The sequence below is a fragment of the Akebia trifoliata genome, chromosome 11, assembly GCF_017979445.1.
Source record: "Akebia trifoliata isolate Shusen 1 chromosome 11, ASM1797944v1, whole genome shotgun sequence".
Taxonomy (NCBI): domain Eukaryota; kingdom Viridiplantae; phylum Streptophyta; class Magnoliopsida; order Ranunculales; family Lardizabalaceae; genus Akebia; species Akebia trifoliata.
The window spans coordinates 2,314,799-2,342,776 of NC_141385.1; the positions used below are offsets into that span (position 1 = coordinate 2,314,799).

The window sequence follows — 27,978 nt, forward strand, 5'->3', positions numbered from 1 at the left end:
ATTTTAGTTGTTGAGCTTCTTGATTCCTCCAACTACTTGAAAGTCACCCATCGTGCTGACAAAGCTTCGACTAAACGGAATAAACTTGACTAATGATGTTGTAGAGTAGTAAACTCCTCACGACTCAAGATAACTCCACCAAAATCGATCCTTGGCAACCTTACTTTGATACCAATTGTTGAGGAAAAAATCTAGAGTACTTGACTCTAAATGCACAATTATTGGATATAAAAAAGTAAATAATTTACTTGTATTATACCCTCAATAAAAATATTACTCATAAGTTGAAGAAGAAAATAACACTCTATTAAGAAAAACACACTTTTACAAACACTCGCACTTTTTTCAACATCTCAAGAGCTCTTACTCACAACTTATTTATCACAACTTGTTTTCTTACTACTTGATACAAAATGAGATGACTCACCCCTATTTATACTAGTGGCACCTCCTTAACTAATGGCCAGGATTGTGCCAACACATTTTTAATCTAATGATTATAATTTGTCATCTAGAACTTTCCACCAAAATATCTATTAGTTTAGAGCTTTCCACCAAAATATCTACTATTCTATAATTTTCTATTTTTATCTTATCTAAAAATATCTAGAATTTTCTCTAGGAAGATTCTAGAAATTGGACTCTAAAAATATCTAGAGTTTTCTTTAAGAATATTTTAGAAAATGGGCTCTAAATTGTCATTGGGCCTTTCCTAATTGGGCTGGTGTTGAATTTTAACACAACCTATTCTACATCTTTTTCCCAAATTCCATACTTCTTCGGTTCAATAGCTAGAGTTAACCAATTAGTCTGAGTTTGGGTGCTTAGTTCCACCAAAGATAGAGCCACAACCCAAATCTTATTACAGAAGTCCATACTCTTTTAATTCAATAGATAGAGTTTGCCAATAAGGGGCTTAGGCCCATAGCCCAGTTTGACAATGCAAAGCAACTTTGAGATCTTAGGTGAAGTTCAACTAATTACCCGTCAAAAGAAAATGATCGAGTTCGCCAATGAGTCTGATTTTTGCTGCACCGACATGAAAATCCTATTTCTCCCTTATGATAGTGGTGGTAACAATAAATAAGGATATTAAGTTCAAACATTCTCCCAATACAAATAACTCAAGCTCATTTATTGACATAAATGACCTTGACAAAACCCTAATTAATGTCTTAAAGCACAAGTTGTTTTTAATTGTGATCATGTATTCTTCTGTTTGCAATTATCTGGGATACAACTCAGTTATTGACATTTCATTCACAGAAGGTGTTGAGTTACTTGTATGTTGGTTGGGCTGACTTGATCGTGATCCAAACTCCTTCGAAGTCACATCGGACACCATTCTACTATGTGCGTAAAATGCAGGTGATGAAGGTAAGGCGAGAGTGATCGAATAGCTACTAAGCATAAGAACCACAGTTGCCATGGTAGGTCTGTCTGCAACATCATCTTGAACACATAATAGTGCAATGTGGATGCATCTAATCACTTCACTTCTCGAAAAAAAATCCTTCAAAGTTGGATCCATCAACTCTAAAGCTTTTCCTTCATTCCAATGTCTCCATGCCTACAATAACTCAACATATTTACATCAAAGATAAATTCAAGTTCTTTAAATCAAGGCAGTACTCTTCTTTTACTTGGTAAATATGGAAAATTAAAACCAAATAGTCATACTCACATAGCTTAGAAGGTCCTCAGCACACTCTGATTGATAAAAACTACTGTTTTTCTGGCCACTTACAATCTCCAGAACCAATATACCAAAACTATAAACATCAGACTTCACTGAGAAGTGCCCACGCATCGCATACTCTGGTGACATGTACCCACTGTATCACCAATAAAATCAATTGAGATAGTAAGCTTTATGTTTTTATTTAAACAGTTTCATTTACTTCAAATCAGGATTCACTTAATTGAGTCTAGAGATAAAATTTAGTGATTACTATGTTCCAACAATTCTACCGGTACTGCCTTGAGTTTGATCCACTACAAAAAGCCTTGCCATGCCGAAATCTGAAATTTTTGGGTTCATCTCCGCATCTAACAAAATATTGCTGGCTTTGAGATCTCGATGAATAATCCTATGTCGAGAATCTTCATGAAGATACAGAAGCCCTCGAGCAATCCCTTCTATGATTTTGTAACGCGTTTCCCACTTCAAAGATGCACGTTTAATTGGATCTATGATTCATCAAAACGAAAATCCAAGTTAGGTCTTAAATTATAGAGTTATCACTTGACATAGGCAATCTACGATAAAATATATACAGCAATAATATCCTTATCATTGCATGATGATTAAATAAATAGTTTTTTGAGACTTTATCACACTTACTAAAATGCCATCATACAATGGTAATAAACTTATTGCTAGGGATCACAATGGAGAGCTTATTATAGCTTATTGGGTCGGTCGCACCATTAAGGGTTTGCATTTTCTCAGAGATTATGGAATATCGAAAATCATTGTGAATTATGACTCTTGGGTAGCGATACAAAGTATTGTGGACAAGTGGAATTCTCCTTGGAAATTAACGAGCCTTATTCGAGACATTCAAAGTTCTATGTTGAGCTCTGAATCCATTGAAATGGAGTTTGCTTGGCATGAATCCAATAGAGCTGCTGATTGGCTTGCCCAAAAAGGAGCTACTAATATTGAGAATTTCAGTTATTTTGTCTCTTCTAATATTTCTGCTGAACTGTATCAAGTCCTTTTTGAGGATCAATCTTCTTGTTTCTTTCGGCATTAGCCTCTTCTAATAAATCAGGGTCAGGCCCTTTGTAGCCTCAGTTTACCGATAAAAAAAATGAAAATAAAGTGGTTGTTGTTTACCACCTAAAACACAGCAGAAGGATTGCTTGTTATGGATATTTACTAAAAGAATCATGATAATATGACTTGCCATGTGGACAAGTTCAGGAAAGTAGATATGCATGCCTCACGATACACTTTTTATAGGGAAGTGCAATCGTGTAACCCAAGGCGAATAGATCTACGGTTCCCGAACCTGTCACGTCAGGGAGTCAATTGAGTACGTCACTGGCGAGTCATATTATCACGACTCTTACTAAAAATCAATGTATGGAAGGTTGTTAAAAAATAACATTATCAAAATAGAGTGAGCATTGGAGACAAACCAAATAGAAAATGATCGAGGCTTGAGTTGGGCACAAATTCATAGATCAGAAGCTTCTCTTCTTCTTTGATGCAGAAACCTAGGAGCCTAACAAGATTCCTGTGTTGAAGCTTGGCCACTAACACAACCTCATTTTTAAATTGTTCTTCACCTTGGCCAGAGTTTCTAGAGAGTCTCTTCACAGCTATTTCTTGTCCATCAGATAACCTTCCCTGAGAACATATTACAATAATCTGAATAAAATACAATAAAAGTTCATAATTTATTTCATAATGATATTTACAACCACCTTCAAGATATTAATTCTAAGATTTCAATCCAATATATTTGGGGATTATGCAAAATTATAGTTTGGTATGATAATAATTACCTTGTAAACAGCACCGAATCCACCTTCACCAAGCTTATTAGCATCAGAGAAGTTGCCTGTAGCAGCTTCTATTGTATCAAAGCCATATTGCAAATATTCTTTATTTGTAATCTCCTCCTCATCTTTGCCAAGGCAATTGACAATAATAGAAATGTGAACCAAATGAGTAAAGACTTCACAAACAATAGTAAATCTATGAAAGTTGATCTGTTCTTCCATATCATTTGAAACTTGGGAAGGTATATTATCAGTTTTAAATATCGGCTAGTTGGCTGGATTGATTGAATTCGAGGTGATTTTGTATACAAATTCGAATGGAGTTAATTAACTGGGTCGACTCAGAAACCTGTGAATTGGACTGAGAATTCAGCCAAGTTATGTGTTATAATCATAGTGTCAAAATTCGACATATTTCACAAAATATTTACATTTCCCCACAGCCTGACTTGAAATGTAACCGACAATTTCTTTAATCATGTATATATGTTGGCAGACATTACTATTCATTTTGCAAAATATTTTGGTGAATATTGAATTTTGACATAAATAATCAAATTTTAGGTATAGCAATCCAAGGTTTCAGTGAAATATTTCAATTAATTATAAACTTCAACCAAATGTTCTTATAAAAATGCACAATTGCAGATACAACGAGAAAGAAATATGAGTATCAATAAAATAGACTTGACCTTAGTTTTGCAAAATGTTTTATAGTTTGCAAAATGCTTTTTTTTTCAACGAGAAAGAAATATGAGTATCAATAAAATAGGCAATTATTTATAAACATAATTATTTAACTTGAATTCTTGAATTGAAAGTTAAGATCAACAATAAATTCTTCAAGCAAGTTGAAGTTTTGAGAATAAAATCATAGAAATTGTATAAAAATATGGAAAATGAATGGAAGTTTATGTTGAGAAAAGAAAAAAAATTAAGACTTTGACATTTTCTTCATATTTTAATTTTACTTCAACTACATTTACTTCAAATATATCTTTTACGCATTAAATTAGACGAGTAATTTTATTATAATATTATAAATTTATTAGTTGGGTATCCATAGGATACTCAAAGGAGACCCAATTGTAATTGGGTCCTTAAGATGGCTAACCATAAGCGGACCCAAAAATGATCTGGTCCATACTGATAGACCCAAAACCGACCAATCGATTTTAGGTACGTACCCATTGACATCTTACTCTAATATTTACCAAAATGTGAGGAATAAGTCTACATCCCCCATCTTGTAAAGCAAAACAATTTCCTTACTAAATAAGGAGTTTCCTAACCATATCACCTTGTAGCATCAAAAACATGAATAATGCCACAATGACATAGAGGAAAGAAGTCTAAGAACTTTGAAAAAAAAAAAAAAAGTTATTTTTCACCATTGAATTTTAATTTTAATTTTAAATTTGAGAATTCAATAGCCATCATTTTTTAACAACATCAAATTCAAATAAGAATTTTTTTATGAAATTTAGAAGGTTGTGGTGTTGGATTGCCACTAGTAATTGGGCCCAACAAGCCTAAGTAAGATTTGAAATCATTCTAAGTTAATCAGGCTAACTTGATTCTCTTTTAAACTATGTGACACACCACACTAAGTAGTTGAGGGTGTCAATGGGTACCCATTTAATCAAAATTGAATTAGAATCGAAATCGAAAATCTCTGTTCCAGATCCCTTTTTATTGGAACCTATTAAAGTCGGGTCTAAAATGTAATGGAACCGATAGGAACCGGAATTGTTAGATTATATCCAATGGGTAACCGTGGGTACCCGGAACCAATTTATTTTGTCATTTCTTTCCATAGTATAGATAATTTAAGGTATTTTTTGTTTCAAAATAAATGCATGTTATTTAAAATTCTTCAATTTTTTATATAAATTATCAATTGGAGCTTAAAATGAGTTGCTCTTCTAAAAATTTCTACTTTTTATAAAGATAAAATTTTATTTTTAAAAATCATTAATTTGTATTTTTAGTATAACAAATTATAACTAAGTTAATAATTTTATTAATAATATGTTGATTTTTTGAAAGAAATTTTATTTTTATAATGCTTTGAAAGGAATTTTGCTTATTCAATTCTTGAGAACCAAGCCGATAGGTGCCATAGATTTTTTATGGTTCCAATTCCAGTTTCATTTATTTTGAAACTAGAACCAAACTAAATATAATGGTTATGGTTCTAAATTCCTTAGGAACCAAACCCAACCGACCCAATGACACCCCTTATAAGTAATGAGTCATACCTTTCAAAATTTTGGGGTTATTTCTATTGTTTATTTCAAAAGTATCCATTTTTCAAACTACTCAGATGCACGACTAACATTTTTTTAAATCTATTCGATATATAAAATTAATTTCTTTCTAAATATCTGGTGAGACCATCGCCCCCATGTGGCTCCCACCCCTAGTTACTGCCTAACCTAGGCTTATCCATCAATTTTTACATTTTATTTTAAGAGTCGTGATAATCTGACAACCCCACTTGACACTCAATCGACTGTCCGGACGTGACAAGTTTGGGAGCCGTAGATCTGTATGCCTTGGGATACACAGTTCTCTCAGGATAGACATTTTTATGAGGAATTGAAGTTTTGTATCCTGAGGCATACAGATCTATGATTCCCGAAATTGTCACATTAGGAGAGTCGATTGACAGTGCCACGTGCAGTAGTCAGATATTCACAATTCTTATTTTAAATATTAAAAAAAAAAAAAAAAATCAAGTATCAAGTTTGTCTTAGGGTCTGCTGTCTGCATGATTCTGCAACTTTTCAGGGAAAATTCATCCCATCGTGTATTTGATTGCAAGTTTTTGCAAGAAAGCCATTTTCCCATAAAGGTGGCAAATGTGCTTTTAACTGCGCACATTTTCTTTGAAAATTCATTTCACTAGAGCCAATTCCCTTGGAAAATGAATTTTCAAGACAATGTTTTCTCGGCAATCATACAAACACTTAGGGACTAATTTGATGATCAACTTATTTGTGCCAATAGATTAGATTAGATTAAAAACAGTGGTTACTTACCATCATCCACATTTTCCTTTGTTGGGCGTGTTCTCTTTCGTGAACAAATACATATGACAATGGTGGCGAGAAGTAATAGTGGTACAGTTGAAGAAACAACTATAATCGCAATAGTTCGAGATGTAAGCTTTCCCTTTCCTATACAGGTAAGATCAGTTTTCTGTAAGTGACCACATTCTTGAATATAAAATTTGAAAACTAGATTAAATAGGGAATGATATTAGTTTGTGATGCAGGTACAGTTATAAGAATGCAAATCTAAGAGAATTCTAATCCAATAAATCCATAAAGGTATTACAAGTATTGAAAAATAAATATAAATAAAATCTTGAGATATAGCATTCAATAATCAAATATGTCTCATTTATATATAATGTTCTTATAACATTTATTATAAGAAAATAAGACTAAATCATGTAAGGTCGTATATGTAAGATTTACATCTTCTTATGAAAGATTTACAACTTCTTAACATTGGTCATTTTTATGGAGTATCTCAAATATTTATCAAAATGTGGAGAAACTACCTCTCATGACACTTTCTTCCAAACTTTTGAAGTTTGTTTGAAAAGGGTAGTTTAACTATTTTATTTAAAATAAAAAAATAAAAAATCCTTCAAAAAATGTTTTCTAGACTAATATTTTATAAAGTATGTCCTAAACTATTTGTATCCTTTGTCAAAAAACTCTCTGGTACATATTTTAAAATAGTTCATTACGTACAATCATTTTCCATTATATTTAAGAAGTCTTTTTTAATTACATTGTCAAGATAGTGCAAATCTCTTTTTAAGAAAATAAATTATGATAATTATACTTAAACTTTCAAATCGGGTGAAATGTAACTTTTAATGATGAAAGTATCCTTAATTTTATCAATCCTTGCTTACCCTCTTACAAAATGCAAGATTAGGTTTACCCTCCTTACCCGTAAGTCAATGTTATTTTTTCTTGATGATTTGATATTTTACAAATTTTGATTTAGTAATTTAAGTATTTAAAGAGTATTTTGAAAAAAAATCAAAATTTCACGATTAAATTATTAAAAAATGCAATGTCGACTTATGATCAAGTGTAAGCCTAATCTTACATTTTGAAAGGGATAAATCTAATAATACCAATTTCACAGGGAGGTATTTCTCAAATACCCTTGATATTTCTATCAAAACTCACCATAAAAAGTTTCTTACCAAAATACCCTAAAGTGCTTATTTTAAGAATAATTTACCAAAACGGTAGAGTTTTCGAAATTAATTCCGAAAATGGTAAATTTACCGTTTTCGGAATTAATATTTTTTACCAAAACGGTAAAAACAGTAAAATATTTTTTTTTATACCGAAAATACCCTTTTTTTGTTTTACATATATATTTACAATTTTAACTTTAAAAAAATGAAAATCCAACTAAAAAGATTCACTCTCTTTCGGTAATCCAACAATCATATGTATTTATAATTTTTTTTACCGAAATCAAATTTATTTTTGTAATTTCAGTCAAAAAATAAAAAAGGGCATTTTCGGTATAAAAAAATACATTTTACTGTTTTTACCGTTTTGGTAAAAAAAATTAATTCCGAAAACGATAAATTTACCGTTTTCAGAATTAATTGCTACAGTGTACCGTTTTGGTAAATAAATGAAAAGTTGTGCATGTTTTGGTAAATCTGCCTTATTTTAATGCACCTTGAAGTTAACATGACATGTTGGCTTAACACCACATGAACTATTTTCATTTTGGAAAATCTTAGAGGGACTTTGTTTTTCACTGTAGTTCACACTGCATTGATGTAATCGCCATAGATGTGCTTCCTCAAGATACAAGTCAAAAGCTTCTATGGTTATCTGCACACCTCCTAGGCAGTGCAGTGTGACATGCAGTGAAAAACGAAGTCCTCCCTGTACAACTCTTTTATTTTTTTCTTAATATATTAAATTAATAATTCAAAAGATCAAAAAAATTTCTACCAGTGTAGCCCACTGTCACCTTCGTGACACTCATTATACAAGGACTCTTGCTGGAAAGAGTTGCTCTATGCCAACTCTACCACGATATAATACCATCATCCCCAAGAAAGTATCCCTCTATCATCCCGACCATTGGATGATTTCCAATAATTTTTGTACTGAGAATCGTTGGGTTTAAATCCAGGACGATGGGTTTACGAGGGCTGCCCAATATTGAATAAGATAATTATTGGGGGACTAACTAATTGATTTATTTTTCATTTCTCATAAGTCAAAAAGTAACCTTTATATTCCCTTGAAAGTTAAAAAAATCACTTGTCTTTTAAGAGTCATCATAACATGTGTCGTAAGGATGCATTAAATACACCTCAAAACTTTACTTTCCTCTTCAAATATCCTCCATTTTTTTGAGTTAGGATGGGTCTGATTCCTATAATAAAGGTAATGTATCTATGTGTCACATTTTAGTTAGATTTAAACCAACTAGAACTTTTAATCAAACTTTGTATGCAGTACAATGTATTTGAATTCCAATATAAAAAAAATGCCACGTAATGTGGTTTGAGGAACGGAACACCAATCTAGATTGCTACTAAAAAAAATTTTATCTATCAGAAATTACCTCAAATGCTTCTTTCTAAGGGGCATTTAATGCATCTTAACTAGGGCTGTCAATGGGTCGATTCCACATATACCTAGCACTTGAACTAAAATAAAATCTCAATTCCGATTCAGCGTATAAGATCTTTGGATCTGGAACCGACCCAATAAATACCCAATACCCATCAAATAACCACTAAGATAGACAATTTAATTTTTTTCATGAGAAAAAAAAAATGAGTATAACCATAAAATAGACAATTATTTATTGATGTAACCATTTAACTTGTAATTCCTCAATTGGAATTTAATCGTGAACAATAAATTCTTTAAGCAAGTCAAACTTTTGATTATAAATCATAAAAAATTATCCATTTATTTTTCATTGAAATTGTATAAAAATATGAAAAATGAATGGAAATTCACGTAGAGAAAAGGTAAAAACAATTAAATAATTCATATTTTCTTTATTTTTAATTTTACAACAATCACATTTATTTTAAGATATCTCTTTGTAAGCATTTAATTAAATTACTAATATTTTATTTGATGTTATAAATTTACTAGCCGAATACCTGAAGGAGACCTAATTCTTATCGGGTCCTTAAGATAATTACTCAGAACTAGACCCCGAAAATGATTGGGTCTACATTGGTACACGGCCAAAACCAACTAATCGATTTTGATACATTACGTAATCGGGAAATTGGGTACCCACTAACACCCTTACTCTTAACTTGTACCCTTTGGGAAAAGACTTTGAAGCATCATCTGCTTCAAAATTTTGGTAGAACATCTTTGAATTGGACACTGCACTTTCAAGAAGGTATTTTAAATAATAACAAAATGTAGAGGTGTAAAATAAATTCAAAAAGCCATGTGTCTTGAAACGAGGAGGATACCTCCAAAATTTTGAAGGGGTCAGACCTCTTCAGGACACACATTAACAAAACATTGTCGTTTTTATCCTATTCACCCACGGTGAGGATTAAAACCCTCCTCCTACTCCTCAATACATGCCACATAAACTACGATCCAAAAGAATTGTGAAAAAGATATATTTTCAGTGGCATGTATTGTATTGTGGTAGGTGTACAAAATCTGGATTTTTTTTTTTTTTTGGCTATGCACCCTAGTAAAAAAAAAATTGTAAGTACGCTTGGAATTCTTTAAATTTGGATCATCCTCCTTAAGGCCATTATTAAAAAATTTAACCACCCCACTTCTGACAGCATATAAATTTTGTGAGCATTAAAAAATTTTAAAAATAAAAAAATTCTATCAATACTTGGGTTTTTTTTTTTTAAATAATTAAAATCACAATTAATTGAACAATTTGGATCAAATACATTTTATTATTGGATCAGATCGTCTGGAAACATGCCATGCATGTTTTATTGCAGCGGATCCATAACTAAATGTCACAGATAAGAGCTGGATCATACCAATTTAGTACCAATCTGGTCCGAATTTAAATTCGGGTCAAATCCTTATTGTTATTTTATTGGATGGATTCAAACTTAATTATGTAAAGTAAATCAATAAAGTGTTTGGGGATTGAGATGATTTGCTCAGGGGAGCAATCAGGCTACTCAAATTCTAAGGTTCTACTTTTACAAAACTAAGAGAATGACGATAAGTTAAAATAATAATGAAGAATTATAAAAAAAAAAAATTATAATTGTAAAGGGAATTCTTATTCATACAAATTTTATATATAAAGATAATATTGGCAAGAATTGAAGTTATAATCCTATTAATTAAAAAAGGAAAGTTGAACCATCTTTTCATTTGCAGTCTTTTTAGGTTCGACAATTAACAAATCTTTCTTGGATGATTTGGTAAAGAGTACACCCACGAAAATTTAGTGGAAATAAAATTGAAAGTAATCCAGCTTTAGTAATAAATAAATAAATTATATCCCTAATTAATCAAATAGCAAGATCAAGTGTACACCTGTTACCTTTTGTGCTGGTTGTATTTGTTAATGGCGGAAGTGGTGATAGCGATGGCGAAGGTGAGGCATCAGGTCCATAGAAAGGATAAATCTCGTATCTAGAATGACAACTTGGTTGAAGAACTCTTGCACCTTGTTTCCCATCACAACAACTCGGAAACTGATTCACAGTATCTATTAAGCATGTGTTACAATCAGATTGAGATAAATCTGGTGTGCACTGCACCATCCCATATAATTTCTGAGAGTTATTAACGTTTTCTTCTCCAGTAGCAAATTTAAGGGTAGAGGACCCATTTGCAGCTATTCTTACAAGTTCATCCATCAACTTGTTCAATCCCGTATTAAATTGATTTGGGTTTGAGACAGTCTGCTGATTCGACATATAGAGAGCTGGCCTTCTCTGCACAGTGGAGAAGATGGATTGATTGGAGTACCGTAACATGCACTCATCATATAATACAATTGATTCTTTCTGTTTTGGGCAAAGTCGGATGATATCTTTGGTTGCTGTCTCCACACAATTCTTGCACACATCATCTGTAACGTCGCCTCTACAAAGGAAAAGGCCATATGCTTTATCAGGAGGATTTTGGCCTATGGTGGTGTTGTAAAATTTGTTTGTGGGTGTGGCATTAGAAGATAAAGAAGAGAGTAGTGGATTGAGATTAATACGAAATTGGCTACTATTAGTGTAATTAGCTCCTTGACAGAAGTTGTGTAGAAAGTTAGGTGGGGAGGTTTGGGCTTTGGTGAGACCACCATGAATGAGGATGGAACAAAGAAATAGGAGAAATTTGAAGAAGAAACCCATTGTTTGTTTTTGGGCCAATTTGGAATGGAAGGATGTAAATATGAAAGTTTTAATAGCATGGATTGATGAAGATGATGAATCAATGGGTGTGAAATTATCTTGAGAAGACTAGGAAGATTCAACATTTAGAAGAATCAAAAGTTAAGCTCTCTCTTTCTCTCTCTCTATAGAAATGATGAAAAAGAGATTGGGACACAAGTGAAATATTGAAGTAAAATGCTCAAGGTGTCAAGGGTGATTAAATTTAAATTTATGAGTATTGGTGGACTTCGAAGGATTAGTTGGATGTACGTGTCAGTTTTGTTCAGGTGATTAAATTTATGAGTATGGAAACAACTTAAGAGCACTGGTAAACATATGAAGGACGTTGGATCCATGATGGCTTCTTCACCGTCATCATATCTTAAAAGTCGTCAACTTTTGACTAACTCACTATTCATTTTAATTGTCATTTTAAACCTGTGAAATGGGCATTTTAAAACAGTCGAATTCCTTATGTCCTGAATTTTTTTCTAACAAAAATGTCATCATTCATGTTTGATAATTAAAATGACCAATTAATCAAATCGTACATAATTCAGAATCGTACTCGCTCCTTTTCTCTGTCAAATCTTCAATGATGACGTGATGACTTTACTTTTAGTCATATTCATTGATTGATGAGGATGAATTAATGGGTGTGAAATTATCATCTGAAAGAACCAAAGTCGTGTGGGGTTGGTCACGCGGGGCCCTCAAGGGAAATTTGTCTGTCACGTTCACATGGGATACTCCTTCGCTTAACAACAAAAATAAATAAATAAATAAATCAATCAACCTCTCTCTCTCTCTAAAATAAATGAAGAAAGAGAGATTGAGACAGAAGTGAAACATTGGCGGCTCAATGATCTAGAGAGTTACTATCCCACACAAATTCTTATATGAATTCCATACAGTGGTGTGGCATTAGTAAACATTGATGTGGCAATAACAAATCCTTAAACTATCTGGTGGACTTTGAAGCATAGGTTAGAATACGTGTCAGATTGGTACTGGAGTTAAAGTTATGTGGCTGGAAACAATTGCTGGACGGAACCTCCGCTCTCGAGTCGTAAACGTATGAAGACGTTGTGCACCTAAGTGGACCCGTGGATGGCTTCTTCACCAAACCAAATCCTCAGATTAGTAGAAAATGACTGAAATACCCTCATCTTCAATTTCCCATCTCATAGTCACAGCTCATGATGACATATTCTCAAAACTAAACCTTTCCCCAAAATTAAAACAATTTTTTTTATTAAGTCCACAAATTTTACTTATTAAACCTTAATTACTTAAATTATTTATCAAGTCTCAATTAAAAATTACACATAACATTTAAAAAAGGAATTGGCATTTCCACATCAAAATTTTCTTCATAATACTTGAACAAAATAAGAAAAACTCAAATAATCACCATCAACAATGACCCATAAAAAACCAACAAGTTGACATCAAAGATGATTGTTTACTACAAAAGCTAGATGTTCATATTGTGCTCTTCACTATTTGATATCTCTCCATAAAACCTTCCAAAATCAAAAAAAAAATCTCTCCACCAAAGAGAAGACTGTATCCAGGCCTAACTTTCTTTCCTAAAGTGAGAGGATGATATTCTCACCCTATTACTTATTTTTAATTTAATTTAGGTGCTAATAGAATTTATCAACTAAAATCAGGTTTTTTTTTTTTTTTGACATTTTTCTACTTCCAATCAAATTGTGAAATTAATTTTTTCAATGAACATATTTATCATGATTATTTCTCAAAAAATTCATATCTATTTTAAAACAATTTTGCTGATTTTTTTTTCAAAAAATACATCATTTTCAACCTTTGATTTATTTTGAAAAGTCCTATAGGCTAAATATGGGCAATATTGTCACCCAACCTAAAATTGAAGTTAAAGAATTTTTATGAGAAATCAAAATTTTCTAACAAGAGGTTTAAGGTGTGAGTATTTCAATCATGCTTATACTAGTTTCTCATAAAAGGAGAAGGTCAAATGTTTGCCATAAGTTTGAAAACTTAAAGGGGATAAGACTGAGTTCTCATTTTTGTTAGGACGATCTTCTCAAGTTTGATATAATCTTCACCAAAAAAATATAATTAATTCTAAACTTCCTAATCCTAAAAAAATTATCAAAAATGTCTTAGACTCGTGAGGGGGTTTTGGATTACAAGGTCAACCTTATTAAAAATTAATTTTACTTTCATTGGGGACCAATATGATATTTAAGGGCAACCATGACAATTTCAGACTAATAAGTGGTTAATGCTCATAGGTTGTAAGTTTGATACCCAATATGAGCATTAATTCCTCAGGAGCCACCTGCGAGGGTGCACCCTCACTTACCTAGTGCATGTGATATGCAAGTATTGCACGTGCCCCGAGACTAGTCCTTGGACAAGACCATGGTTTATGGATTGGGCAAAATCCATATATAGGCCAAGTCCGCTATTTATAGAGATACCCGGTTATAATAATAAAAAAATAAAAAAGAGGGTGTTTTAAAAATGGTAGCCCTCTATTAGATTACTAAATCAAAATTTGGCAAAAATCAAAATTTCACTGTTAAATCATGAAGAAAAGTTGAGTTATCATCAAGGAAGTAAACCTAATCTTGCATTTTTACAAGAGGGTAAACATATTATCACTATTTTATTTTATTTTATGAAGGGGGTATCCAAACTTACGTTTGACTAATGGGATCGAAAGAGCCAAAGCTAGAGGTTGGACAAGGCGTGTAGGTCCCTTCCCTGGGCACATACAATGCCCGCACATCACATGCATTGGGTAAGTGATGGTGCAACCTTGCAGGTGGCCTTGAGGAATTAATGCTTATACTGGGTATCGAACTCACAACCTACCGAATTTTATTGTCACTAATTTAACAGAGGGGTGTGTCTAAAATACCCTAAAAAGAATACATTTGTAATTATTAAATGTGAACCATCTTTAATTAATTGCTTGTTTTTTATTTTTAAAATAAATCTTTCACAGAGATCTACTAAGATTATCAGTTTTAGAGGTGTGAAAGGAAGCCAGCAGATCCAAAACCTGACCCAGACTGATTGTTCGGTTCCCAAGACTGGCCCAACTCTAGACCTGGCCAGGAATCCAGTCATTTCCTGCCTCGATCCTGGTCCTTCAGGTTTGGCCTGATTTGGACCCCAGTCGAAATAGGCCCAAGCCCAGACCAATATCATGATTATGAAGCTCTGAAAAAAATTAAGAGTTTACAAACAAAACATGATTTTAAGTATTTAAAATGAATAAAGGAGAATCTTCCCTTGAGTTGTGTCAAATTACATATTAGAGGATGTCTTTAATCAGACATCTAGAGCTATGAGGAATGAAGACCACTTGTGCAAACATCAAAAACTATGGAAACTTTTAAGTAGTATCGGACCAAACAGAGGGTGTTTTGATGGAGATTCCTCTAATTGCCCAAAAGAATAAAAATAAAAAAAAGGTTGGAAGTAAAATTTTCAAATGGTTGTTTTACGAAATTGCCGAGTATTTTGCAAAAAAAATAATACTAAATGAGCCACGTATATTTTATATTTATGAAAATAGTCATATATTGGATTTTTATAATTTCTTAATTTATCTTGTTATCAAAATTATTATATATTGCATTATCAAATTTTCTATTTACTTATTTACCTTTCCTATAAACCTATATTAACTTGAAGGGCATAGAGGTAAATTCATCAAACTATCCTTATCGTCACTGTGCATTAAATAACCCCTTTTTTTTTTAAAGAAATAATTATGAAATAGAGACTTTTATCATTTTTTGTTTACAAAAGGGTAGCATTCAATGGCTAACTTTTTGGCAAAACATTATTCAAAACATGAGTTAGAAGTTTTGGAATGGGCTGATTGTTGGTGAGGATGATCTCCTCATCCTCACCAACAATCAGAGCATTCCAAAACTTCTAACCCATGTTTACAAGTTGAAAAATTGTGGATCGTCCTTTTTTTGTAAATTATTTTTGATGGGACTAGAAGTTTTGGATTGGGCTGATTTTTGGTGATGATGATCTCCTCACCGTAGAGATCATCCTCACCAAAAATCAGCCCATTCCAAAACTTCTAACTCATGTTTTGAAAAATATTTTGCCAAAAAGTTTGCCATTGAACGGGACCCATTACAAAAATATGTTGAACGGGACCCATTACAAAAATATGTTGGTTTAGTTATTTTGCTACAATACTTAGCTAATTTGGTAATTTCCTCTTTTAACTTCAATTATTATTATTATTATTTTGAAAAGGTCTTAACTAACTTGGGAAATAGAGGGATCTAAAATGTATACAAACTAGAGTTTGTAGGCAGCGTCATCCTCTTTGATGTTTAGGGGGGTGAAGAGGAAAAATAATAGATTTGGAAATGTATCATTGAAAAGGAAAAAATGAAATATCACTTTAAAAAATTGTATAGTAAAGACAATAAAGTTGGGGGTTGTTGGGTAGAGGAAGAAGAGAGAAGATGGAGGGGGGACAACGGTCCTAGAAATACATTGTTTGTAGGGTATAAATCTTGGAACAAAAGAGTGGGATTCACCGCAGTATTTTATTATATAGATATCCTTACTATTATAAGAGAGAAGGTGATAAGGTCCCAATTATTCAATTTTGGGACCACAATTGCACTAAGATTACCATTACATAAATGTTAGTTCATTTAAATAATTGCAAAATTATTTTATTTATCCAAATTAATAGAGCTAATGATATATTAGTATTAATTGTAGCGCACGTGGAAGCTAACAAATCGCGAAACAATTACGGTTACAATACACGAGCCGAAAGGAAGCATCCAGAAAAATCTCGATCGATTTGGGCGCCACGTCACCGCGCCGCGGCTAGGCATGACCGCGCCGCGGCTAGGCATGACCGCGCCACGGTCATCTCGAGGAATTTGCCCTCGAGATTTTCCCAGAAGCTTCTAGAAGCTTCGGTGGTTGTAACTGAATGGGTAGTTTGAAGCGAATCATCCGAAAAGTTAACCCGATTGCCTGAATACGAACATTATAAATTTGAGGGTTGATTTTAGATAATGGTCCTCCTCCTTGCTCTCTTCTTCTCTAAGTTTTGATTTCTCCTCTTTGTAATTCTCTGCAATTTTCCTTTGAGTGAGATCTTGAGTGTAGTGAGAACATCAAGAGGAACCACTCATTGTTTATGTAATTGTTGGAAGAGCTATAAAAAGAGAATTTTGGATCGATCATCGTCTTCATCTTCTTCACCCATATTCTTTGCTTTTTATTAATTGTTGCAATTATAAATCTTGCAATGAGTGGCTAGAATCTCCTTAGAGCGTTCAATAATGCCAGAGCAAGTCCATCCATTTAATGTAGTTTCAAATTCATTATTCTTGCTTATCTTGTTAAATATTCTGTAAATTCTTCTTTGATTAGATCCCTTAGCTTATATTTCTGATTCAACTTTGATAGCCACTACTTAGATAAGTTCAAGAATGGCTATGCTCTGTGAAGAATCAGAATATAGATTAAGCAATCTCAATCAGATTAGGATTTACATGAATAACTTCTAGTTACTTTCGTTGATTAAACGGCTCCACTTTCCTATCCATGAGCAATGACTTGCTACATGGATTGAGTTAGATTCAGAATTAATCTGCATTGTGGATGGTTTGCAAAGGCTACATTGAACTCTCTAATCCTTCTCTCTTAGAATTTCAATCTTTATTTTCTGTTTAGATTTCAATTTAGTTTCTACAACAACTTTGTTTTGTTTTTAAAACTAATCTGTTTTCCAATTCTGTTTTGGCATTTTTATCCGAATGAATCCGTGAATCCTCATTGTCCCTGTGGAACGAATTCGACTTACCCAAAGTCCATTTCTTAATCTTAATCTCTGCATTTATTTAGCAAGATCTACAATCGATCAGAAGGTGGAGTAGAAGTGGTTCGACTCCAAATTTTGGATCCCACAAATGTCCCCTCCTTTATATTTAAACTTAATATAATTAGGATCCTTTTGATCAACAACAAAGAAAATTGCAGTCCATCACCACCCATTGTAGATATAAAAAACTGAAAATATAAACTATTTCAAGTGTTGAACATGCATGTTTCTCAAGAACTTGGTTGCATTGGCTGCTTCAGCTAACCATCTTAATTCAATTCAAACATTCTGTCAAATTAATATAAATAATTCAAGCTTAATTCAAAGTTGATATCTTAGCTTGTATTGTTTCTTTAACGGTTGTGATAGTGCACATTTTGATAAAAGTCCCTCTTTGCATGCTCAGATTTCTTCTCTCGTTCTTCTTTGTAGCGTCCGCAACTCTGACCATTAATACTTGATCATGTGTGCTCTCGGCCAGTTGCTCTACCAAACAACCAACAGCACGAAGGCAATTAAATTTAATGTAAAATTTCAATGGTAGCATTGCCTTGTAAGGCTTTTGGAGTGCTATAATTCTTGTTGTCGCATGTTACCTTAAATCCAATATTCCTATAACATCCTTCACCGTTGCCAAATGGGTAAGGAATATTTACGTCTCCGCAATTTTGTTGGCAATGAGGCATCACTACGTCAAAAAAGCTAAAATTCGTTATTAATATGGCGTTAAATTCGGTGGCCCAAGTCACACGTTTATTTGGGCGGCCCATTTAAGCCCAATAAGTTAATTCGACGGGCTAAGCCCAACGAACCACCAGACTGTTTTTTTTAACAAAATAAAAAATTGACATTTTCTTCAAAAGCTGACTATCACTGGAGCCATCGGAGAAGACGAACGAGAACTCCATTCGAATTTTCATCGAAAACTCACTGGAGCCATTGGAGAACGCGATCGAAAACTCACATTCGATCTCCTCTTTCATCGAAAACTAACATTCGATCCCCTCTTTCATCGAAAACTCACATTCGATCTCCTCTTTTATCGAAAAGTCACATTCCATCTCCTCTTTTATCGAAAAGTCACATTCGATCTCCTGTTTCGATCGAAAACTCACAAATCCCTGTTTCGATCTCCTGTTTCATCGAAAACTCACAGATCCTTGTTTCGATCTCCTGTTTCGATCGAAAACTCACAAAACCGTCAATCTCCCATTCGATTTTCTTTCTCAAGGAAAATGAGAATTTCTTCTCAATCTCCTGTTTCAATCGAAAACTCACAAAGCCATCAATATTGAAGCACGATCGATCAAATAAGACATTCGACAGCACCAAACGATCTCTCACTCTCACTCTACGCCTTTGTCTTCAATCGCTCCCTAAATTCAACTTCTGGTTCTTTTCAATCATGCTGAGTTTTAGAAGTAGAAATTCATGATAAATGGATTTACTCCAAGGTCAGTCACAATTCTCTTTTTATATGGATTTTTTTTCTTGGTTTGTGTGATTGGATGGACTTCAGTTGAATTGGATTGTAAATTTCTGGTTGTTATGGGTTAGAATTCCAAAAACATGTTGAGTGATTCTCTTGAAAACTTATTATTTGTTTATTTGGATCAGAATTCAGAAGCAAGGATCAAGATATGTTGTATTGCTTGTGAATTTTCATGTTTTTTTTTGTTCTTTTGTTATATGTTCATCGAATGGTTCATACAGAGATTAGTTAGAATAAACTAGTGGTGTTTGTTAATTTTGGTTTTAATTATAAAATAGGTTCTAAAATATTATAAAATACACAGGTTGTGAATGAGTTGTTCCTAAAACTAAAATGATGGATCAGTAAGTCAAACACCAAAATTAGACTTCACCCCTTAACCAAACTAAGTTAATCCCACTACCAAGTCCAACCGTCATTGACTAATATGGACCCCCTTCTCTCTGTCAATCTTTATATTATTAAAGTTACTTTTTTTTTGCTAGGCTAAGACTTACTGTATGTGCTGGTTTTTATCAACTTGCATTCCACGTGAAGTTGATATCTGCTTATACCTTTCAAATAAACATTTCAGAGCGTTTTCTAGCTGAGTTGACAAAGCAAGTTCTGTCTGACCTGGAAGCAAGCAAATAGCAGGTTTGATCATTGCATTGTGTTCTTGATTTCTTCTTATGCTTATGTTTCTTCCTTGTGTTGTATTATTTTATACAGATTTGTTTTAATGGAATATTTAGATTGATTTCCGCCGAAACAAGATTGAAACTTTTGACCCCAAAACATTCAATGCTTCTAGAATGTTTCAAGATGTCTAGTTATGTTTCATAATATTTTAGATTGGTTTGGAATGTTTCTGTTGAGACAATTTTGATTTTCTCCTTATCGAAGCGTTGCCTCAAAATGTTTAAACCACGGTTGTATACATGAATGAATGTTTTGGACTTCTGAATCCATTGACACCCGCCCTAGCTATGTTTTGGCTTGATTCAAATTTCTAGCTATGCAAAGCACTTACTAGCTTGAAATTTGTCTGTCTAAAGGTAAGTTGTTGGAAGTCACAACTTTTATGACCTTTCTTTTATTAGAAGTGATTGGTGACACGGACTCAAGATGAATGTTTGTCTTTACTTTTGGCAGTTGGACCTTAAGCATACCGCATCAAACTCATTTTGTTCTTCCCTCCTGACCTGAACATTTCTTCCATATGATGTACATTAAGTAGTAAGAGATGCTGCAAGTACTATTGATCTCTTTGTTATCATTTCTAAATAGATTATGTTAGCCATCTAAATTTTACCATTGCTAGCTTCTACCTGATGGCATGCTTACTAATATCCGGTATTTCCTTTATAGGGATATCAAATGAGCATCGGATCATGTTTTTGGGATGCCAAAAGGGGAGTGTAAGGCCTCTTAATGAGGATGAAATCCTTAATAACTTAGTAAGGCTAGTCGCACTCTTACTAATATTGTTCTGGTGTCATTGTACACACTCTTTGGGGTTACTGACCTTCAGTACAAACAGTTGGTTCTCGCATTTAAGCCGTCCGATTTCGTGTTTTTTCGTTACTCAAAGGATATTAAATTAGATGTATACGTTATATTAGATATGATGCATTAACACTTAACATAAAATCTTTATTGTTTCACCACAGAGGTTGCCGCTTTCAATGAATGCAAAGGAATTTTCCATCATGATCTTGTTTTTGAACAGGACATAGTTGTAAGCATTGATTTTAGTTAAGTTTTTCTCATTTTGTAGATTCGGGTGGTCTTCTCGATATCTAAGGCCTACTTACATTTGTTTGCCTTTACTAGTATCCTTTTCTTTCTATCTAAAAAATTTGAAGACACTTAGATAGGACTTGTTTCTCCAAAGAAACCAGGCTATTTGGGTTGAGGCAATGTTGAGTTTTCAATACCGAGCATAAAAATCACAGATGACATGTTAGGCCTCTCATCTCGGAGTTTTTGTACACACAGTAGGCCTACTTGGATACATCGTAACACTTCGGATACAACTCATGAATCCTCCAAACATGAATCCATTAGTTTCAAGGCATTGATTTCTTCCCATAGTATCCATGCCTGAAACAATTTCAATCCATAACCTTGGTCATTAAATGATAGAATGGTGATATTTCAACCAAACAATGTTTGTTTCAAATATCTATACTATTTTTTTAATGTTATTCCATACAGGCATTATGTCGTTGATAGAGGATTCTAATAGCTCGCCAATGACATGCTTGGGCTATGATATCTAGTTTTGATGAAGGTGAACTTGAATCCAACATTGGAAAAGACCCCCCAACTTAGATTGTTTTAGCAGCTAGTTTGATTTAATCCATGTTGTCCCATATTCCAAATTAATGGTGGTGTGTGGCTAGTTAAATAGCTTTTTTTTTGTATCTTACACAGATGAAGGGGATTTGTTTATGTTTGGTGGTTCCCACCATGGGATGCTTAGTGATCCTCCAAAACTGGGCTTTGAGCAGAGTTCCTCTATTCGAAGTACTCCATGCCAAGGCTCAGATGGTAAGTTTCCATATTACCTATGAGTGGTAATCCTTATTACTTGCATTTAATGGATTAGAATCCCCTCAAAATCAAGGCTTTTAATCCTTATTTTTGGGGTGTCCTGTTAATAGGCCAGCAGACCCATTCACACACTGGATCTAAGTTGGACTGTGCAATCTATTATATTATAGTGGCAATAAATTCAAATTATATCACTAAACTAGGCTGATGTTTGGTCTGCAGGGATATGTATAATGAATGGATGGTGGAGTTGAAAGCAATGGTTGACCGGATCATCAGCATGCGGCAACAACTCTTTGATGCTTTACGTGCTAGAGGTAAAACCCATCCCATGTTTCTTTTGTTCACAGGATTGAACACTGAACAAGTTGCCTTCATGACCAAAGAGTTTCACATCTATTTGACATGTGTGTGTGTGTGGAAAGTAAGTTATACTGCAAGATTGTATATTTTAAGTTACAAACACCTAAAATGTTGCTATGTTATATATTCTACCCCATAAGGAATTGATTCCACACATCATATATATTATAAGCTACCATACTCCCATCATTATAGATGCACATAATAGTCCCAATCAGAGATTGGTTAGATAAACAGAAGAAAGGATCTGTAGGATTAGAATCATAGAGTTGCCCCTTCTTTTGGGTCTTACGTAAACAAGTAACTCCATTGTGAATGTTCTTATAACCCAAAAATTTGATAATTTTTCATGATTGGTTGTTAATCATTGATTGAATCATTTATATGTACAAACATAAAAGCTCCCAATGTCATGTTGCATAACCTTTTACTTTTATGTGACGCTCAGCACTTATATAATCATGCAAGACATTGAGCCACTGCTGTCCTTGTTTAGATTAGCTTACTGCTATGACTGAGAATCATTCCTCATACTGATTGTAGTGGAATGTACAAAGCAGTCTTGAAGGTGCGTTTTGGTTTTATTATTTATATGGTTGTTTTGTATTTGTATGGGGAAAACAATTGTTAACACAAAACAGTATTCTTGGGTTTCTCTCTTGTTAATTGTTTGTTTCTGTTGTTTATTTAGGAAAGTTTAGGCTAAAAGTTATAAAGAAATACCATCTTGATTTATGTGAAGAGTCATTTGCATATGTATAGAACAATGAAGAGCACTGGCACGCTTGAATGTAGAAGAAGTCTCCAAGGTTGCTACTAAGGCAAGGAAGAAGTCTAAAGTCCTTCAGCCCGTGGTGAAGATCTAAAATTCTTTTCATTTGTGGTACAAGGGGTTCCATTCTTTCATTTCGATGGTGAGAGGTCTTTCAAGTTACTGTGGAATCTGAATTCAACGGAGAAAACACTCGTTGTACAAGATTGAACTTGGTTGTTTTAGGTCCATGCCATCAAGAGTGGATGGTAAAACCTTGTTTTAGGTTTTAGACTTCATTCCATTGATGTATGTGAACATGATCTTAGGAATTCTTACAATATGTGAGATTAAAATTTTGACTTATATAAGTAATTTTTTTTTTTTAATCTTATTATTCTTCGATACTATGAATTGAATGCTTGAATGCAAATTGGTGTGGATGGGATGTGAATGTCGATATGAATATGAATGTGTGATTTTTTTTGCAGGTATGGATTGAAGACAAATGCATAAAAAAGAGATTTCATTAGGCTTAGTTGAAAATATAGTATTCTGTTAAAAAAATTCCAAATTCGACAGTTTTGGCCTGTCGAATTAATAAATTCGACGGTTTTGGGCCGTCTAATTTTTAAAATTCGACGGTTTTGAGCCGTCTAATTTATTAAATTCGACGGTTTTAGACCGTCGAATTTTATAAAAATTCTATGGTTCTCAACTGTCGAATTTTTTTTCGACAAGGCTAAATTCGACAGATCAATTCGACGGTCAAGGCCGACGAATAGTTACATAATTTGACGGTTTTGGGCCGTCGAATTTTGTGTATTTTCACGTAGTGCATTAAGGTTTAAGGTTTGGGATGCCACCTTTACCAATAACAGGACAAAATGAAATAGGAGAAGTTGTGTGAACATTGCTTCCCCTCTTTGTTTCAATTTTTTTCTTAAGTTATAGAGTGATGGAGCTGCTTAAGGTGGAGGGGGGATATAAGAGGCCAAGAGAACCAAGAAAGACATAAAACAAATATTTATTAGATTCAATAAAAAAATAAAAGGTTAATTTGCTTTTTAAGTCTTTTTTTTGTGTTAAATTGGTTGTAAGTTGAATTTATATTTTGTACTTTTGAGAGATTATGGAATTTTAGATTTTATCTCTTAAAATAGAATAGTCCCGCATTGAAAAAAAAAATAGAACACTCTCTTTAAGGTTATACAAGATCTCTCAAATAATTAATTTAGCTATTTGTTTAAGAGGTTACTAAATGGCGGCTTAACACCACATTTGCACACTTGAAAAAAGGTGATTGTGTGTTTAGGGCGATTTAATTAGAGATACACTTTGCACTTTGCATCCTCATGAAGAGTTTGAGGAGCATTTTCTATTTGCAAGATCTAACAATGAGATTTGATCTCGACCATTGGATGATCATAGTGGATGTAGGACTTTGTTTGGTGAACAGGATGGGCTTGACAAACATCATGGAAGTTGGTCAATGGGTTTGACCAAGAAAATATCTAATAGATTGTTGGTTAAACAACTTGACAGTTAGTTAGTCATTAGGGTTTGATAGTGGGTCAAACATGTTTGTTTGACCACGCTCCAATGAGTGTTTCCTTGGTTCATGAAGAGTCACAGCTCTTCAAAAAAACCATAAAAGAATGTATCTTTTTACCCTATGACAATCAGATTGGATCTAAAGAGATCCAATCATGATTATTGAGACAAACAATCATGATAGCTGTTTGAAGAGTCACTTTAATTCTATATAAAGAGATCTATAGACACAAATCAAAACACAATTCTAAAACTTCTCCAAAATACAAAATTCTTTAATTCCTTTTTCATACTTTTGTTTTCTAGGGAAATTCATGTTATCGATCAAGCCACCCAAAGAGGGAAAAGATTGAACAGAGCTAAGGTTTGTATCCTTCTCAATCTTTTGAAGGATAGGCCAAAAAGGGTTTGGATTGAAGTGGCGCCTTCGGGCTACTGACAAAGGATTAACTACGATTTGATTCCCCAATTTTACACTTGCTATCATAAATTGGGCATCGCACTGCATATACAAAAAGGAGGCAATAGAGACAGAAAGGCAGCCTAAATTGACAAAAAATAATAATAATAATAATAAGAAACATGATAAAATAACTCCCCCACATGGCATACTCAATCAACTCCCCCTAACGTAACATGTTATTAGAATATTAGTCATGTTGTTAATACATTGAGATGCACCAAATCATGTTTAAATGTGGTTAGGGTAATGATGTAATTTCGTATTCCTATCTTCTCCATTTAATAAGAAACTTGTACCAAAGATTAAAGATTTGATTTTTTTCATTTAATCTGGTTTGTTTTCATGGTATCAGTTCCATGGCCAATTTTGATCCTGCGATCAAGCCGACCATGATCTTGCCTTCATTTTTTCTTTAAACCTAACTTTATCTCCATCTCCACCTCAACCCATTCTCTTTTGTGTTTTGTTCTCGTAATCTACAACCTCAACGACCCATATCTTCATCATTTCCATTTTATTACCTTTATTCTTGAAGAGAAATCTCATTACCAAAAAATCTCTAAATGCAAGTAGTGGTACCATTAGATCTGAACAAGCACATTAGTGGCTCTTGTCCTCTTACATCTTGATCGTATTTCTTTTATTTTCCTTGGTTGTATTTTCCTTATGTTGCATACTTGCATGCCTTGAGACCTTGCACAATGTGAAAAAAGCCCAAATTTGATAGTCTTGGGTCGTCAAATTTCATAAAATTCAACGGACCAAGAGGTCGAATTGGAGTCAAATTTTTCATTGTCAAATTTTATTTTTCGACAAGTCGAATTTGTCAAATTAATGAAGGATGAGAGAAATTTGATAACTCTCGGCCATTAAATCTGAGAACATCAAGAATTTGAACAGTCCTAGACCGTCAAAATTTAGTTTCTAAAATTCGTGGGCCTTGGCCCGTCAATTTTTTCTATAGAATTTCCTAGTTTTCTCGTAGTGTTGTCAATCTCATCATCTTCAAATCAAACTCAAATAATTACACATATTAAGTATTTTTCAACATGTCGTCTTCAACCAAGAAGACCCATTCCTTATTTTCTAACATTGTTGTCCATTGAAAGAATCAATTTAAATAGATGGTTGAGTACTTTCGCCTTACAAAATAATCAATTCAATTAGCTTACATGCATGTCCGTTGACTGTAGACACCCCATTTTTGCACTCGCTTGATTAATCAACTCGTCAACTTGATTGCAACGGTTCCTAATGATGGATGATTATTCCAATGCTTTATTTTGTTACCAGATATGTTTCAGAAATCCGGATGAGGTATCTCAAATTAACAAAACTTTAGAAATCACGGTACGCTAAGAAAATATGACCCCAGAAATATAGAAATCATCATTTTATAGACAAAAAGAAGTTTTACGATAAAAATCACTAAAAAATTATCAAATTACCAAAATAACCCTAAACTTAAAATATCCTTAGAGCCTACATTACACTTAGAAAAACCCATTTAAACACATAAAATAACAAATCGAAACCAAATAAATCATTTAGCTAATTTTCACAGAATTCGACAAAATTACAAAAATGCCCCTCATAAAGTTCACAACCATTTCACACAAAAAATTTCAGAAATGACACAAACCAATATTCCCATCGAATTCCTTACGAAAAATTGATTCCAAAATATCCTGAAACATCAAAAACCGACTTAAAATGCGAAAAGTCCTCTCCGGGGGTAAAACGGTAATTTCACAATTTTCATAATTAAAAATTTCGAAATTAATAAATAAAATATTAAATAATTAAAGTGAAACATTAATGAAATTAATTTGAAAATTTGAACTAAAAAAATCGATCAATCGGGCTTTCATGAAAAATTGTTGAGGGTTCGTGAGATATTTCTTTAAGGACCCCTCCATTTGAGGGTCCAAAGAATTAAAGATATAATAGAGGAGGGTTCTCCAAAAAATTAAAGTCAATCAAGAAAGACTAAAGTCAAGATATTAAAGTCAATCAGGTAAAACTAAAGTCAAAATTAAAGTCAATTAAGCAAGACTAAAGTCAAGATATTAAAAGTCAATCAATTAAGACTAAAGTCAAAATATTAAAAGTCAATCAAATAAGACCAAAAGTCAAAATCATAATAGAGTTCTAATTAAATAATAACTCTATTAATAGAGTTCTAACTAAAATACAACTCTACCTAAAACAATTCTATCTAAAATACAACTCTAACTAAAAAAACTCTAATTAAACATTAATTTTATCTAAATCAACCCTTAAAAAAATATATAAATAGAGGTCCTCATACCCTATTTTCGTATCAAATAATAAACTCTAGAAAAAGTAGGTCAAAAAGTCTCCCTAGCCTCCTATAAACCCTAATTTTGAAGTCCTAACTCCTTACCTAACACCCATACTTCAATTTTAGCTTAAAAAACACCTAGAAGCTCTTCAAAAATACTTAGAAACCCATAAACAAATCTAAAGAATTCAAATCTAAGAAAGAGATACCTCAACTTGGAGATCAGAAATCAGATCCGGAGACAGAACGAAGCGAGGAATACTGTACAAGAAGTTATTCTATCAGATCTGAGAGAAAAAAATCATTGCGTTTGGAAAAGGTAAGTACTTTTATTTTTTTTATTGATTAGGTCTTTTTAGCAATGTAATTCTATTTGAGAATTAGTAGAGACCGGCATTTGCCAGGCGGGGTTGGTGCCTAACACCTTCCAACTCCGTAACGTGATCCCCGGACTTAATTTCTTATTTTTCGTAGATTAGTTTCTTTTGCCTTTTAGAGTCAATGATCGGTTCCTAGACCATAATAACTAGGTGGCGACTCCCAAACCTCAAAGGTCAAAAGCGGATCCATGCACCCTGCGGATCGAGGGAGCTTTTAGTGGCGACTCCACTCGGGACATTAAGGATTAGACTTGAAAAACCCCAAGTATTGGAACATTGCCAATGACCTAGTTTTATTTTATTTTATTTAATTTTTAGTTAGTTTCTTTTTATTGTTTGT

The 27,978-nt window shown here is 33.2% G+C and overlaps 1 protein-coding gene across 1 annotated transcript; it reads right to left on the bottom strand.

Annotated features, from left to right (window-relative positions):
- Positions 1-1,040: 1,040 nt before the first annotated feature.
- On the bottom strand, positions 1,041-12,187 carry LOC147390282 (cysteine-rich receptor-like protein kinase 25). Its single transcript, XM_086457363.1, has 7 exons — positions 11,086-12,187; positions 6,558-6,695; positions 3,517-3,638; positions 3,148-3,358; positions 1,953-2,190; positions 1,685-1,835; positions 1,041-1,570 (listed from the first exon to the last, which is right to left on the bottom strand). Exons 1-7 carry the CDS (start codon positions 11,891-11,893, stop codon positions 1,226-1,228), a joined length of 2,013 nt encoding a protein of 670 aa, XP_086313489.1. The 5' UTR covers positions 11,894-12,187; the 3' UTR covers positions 1,041-1,225.
- Positions 12,188-27,978: the final 15,791 nt, after the last annotated feature.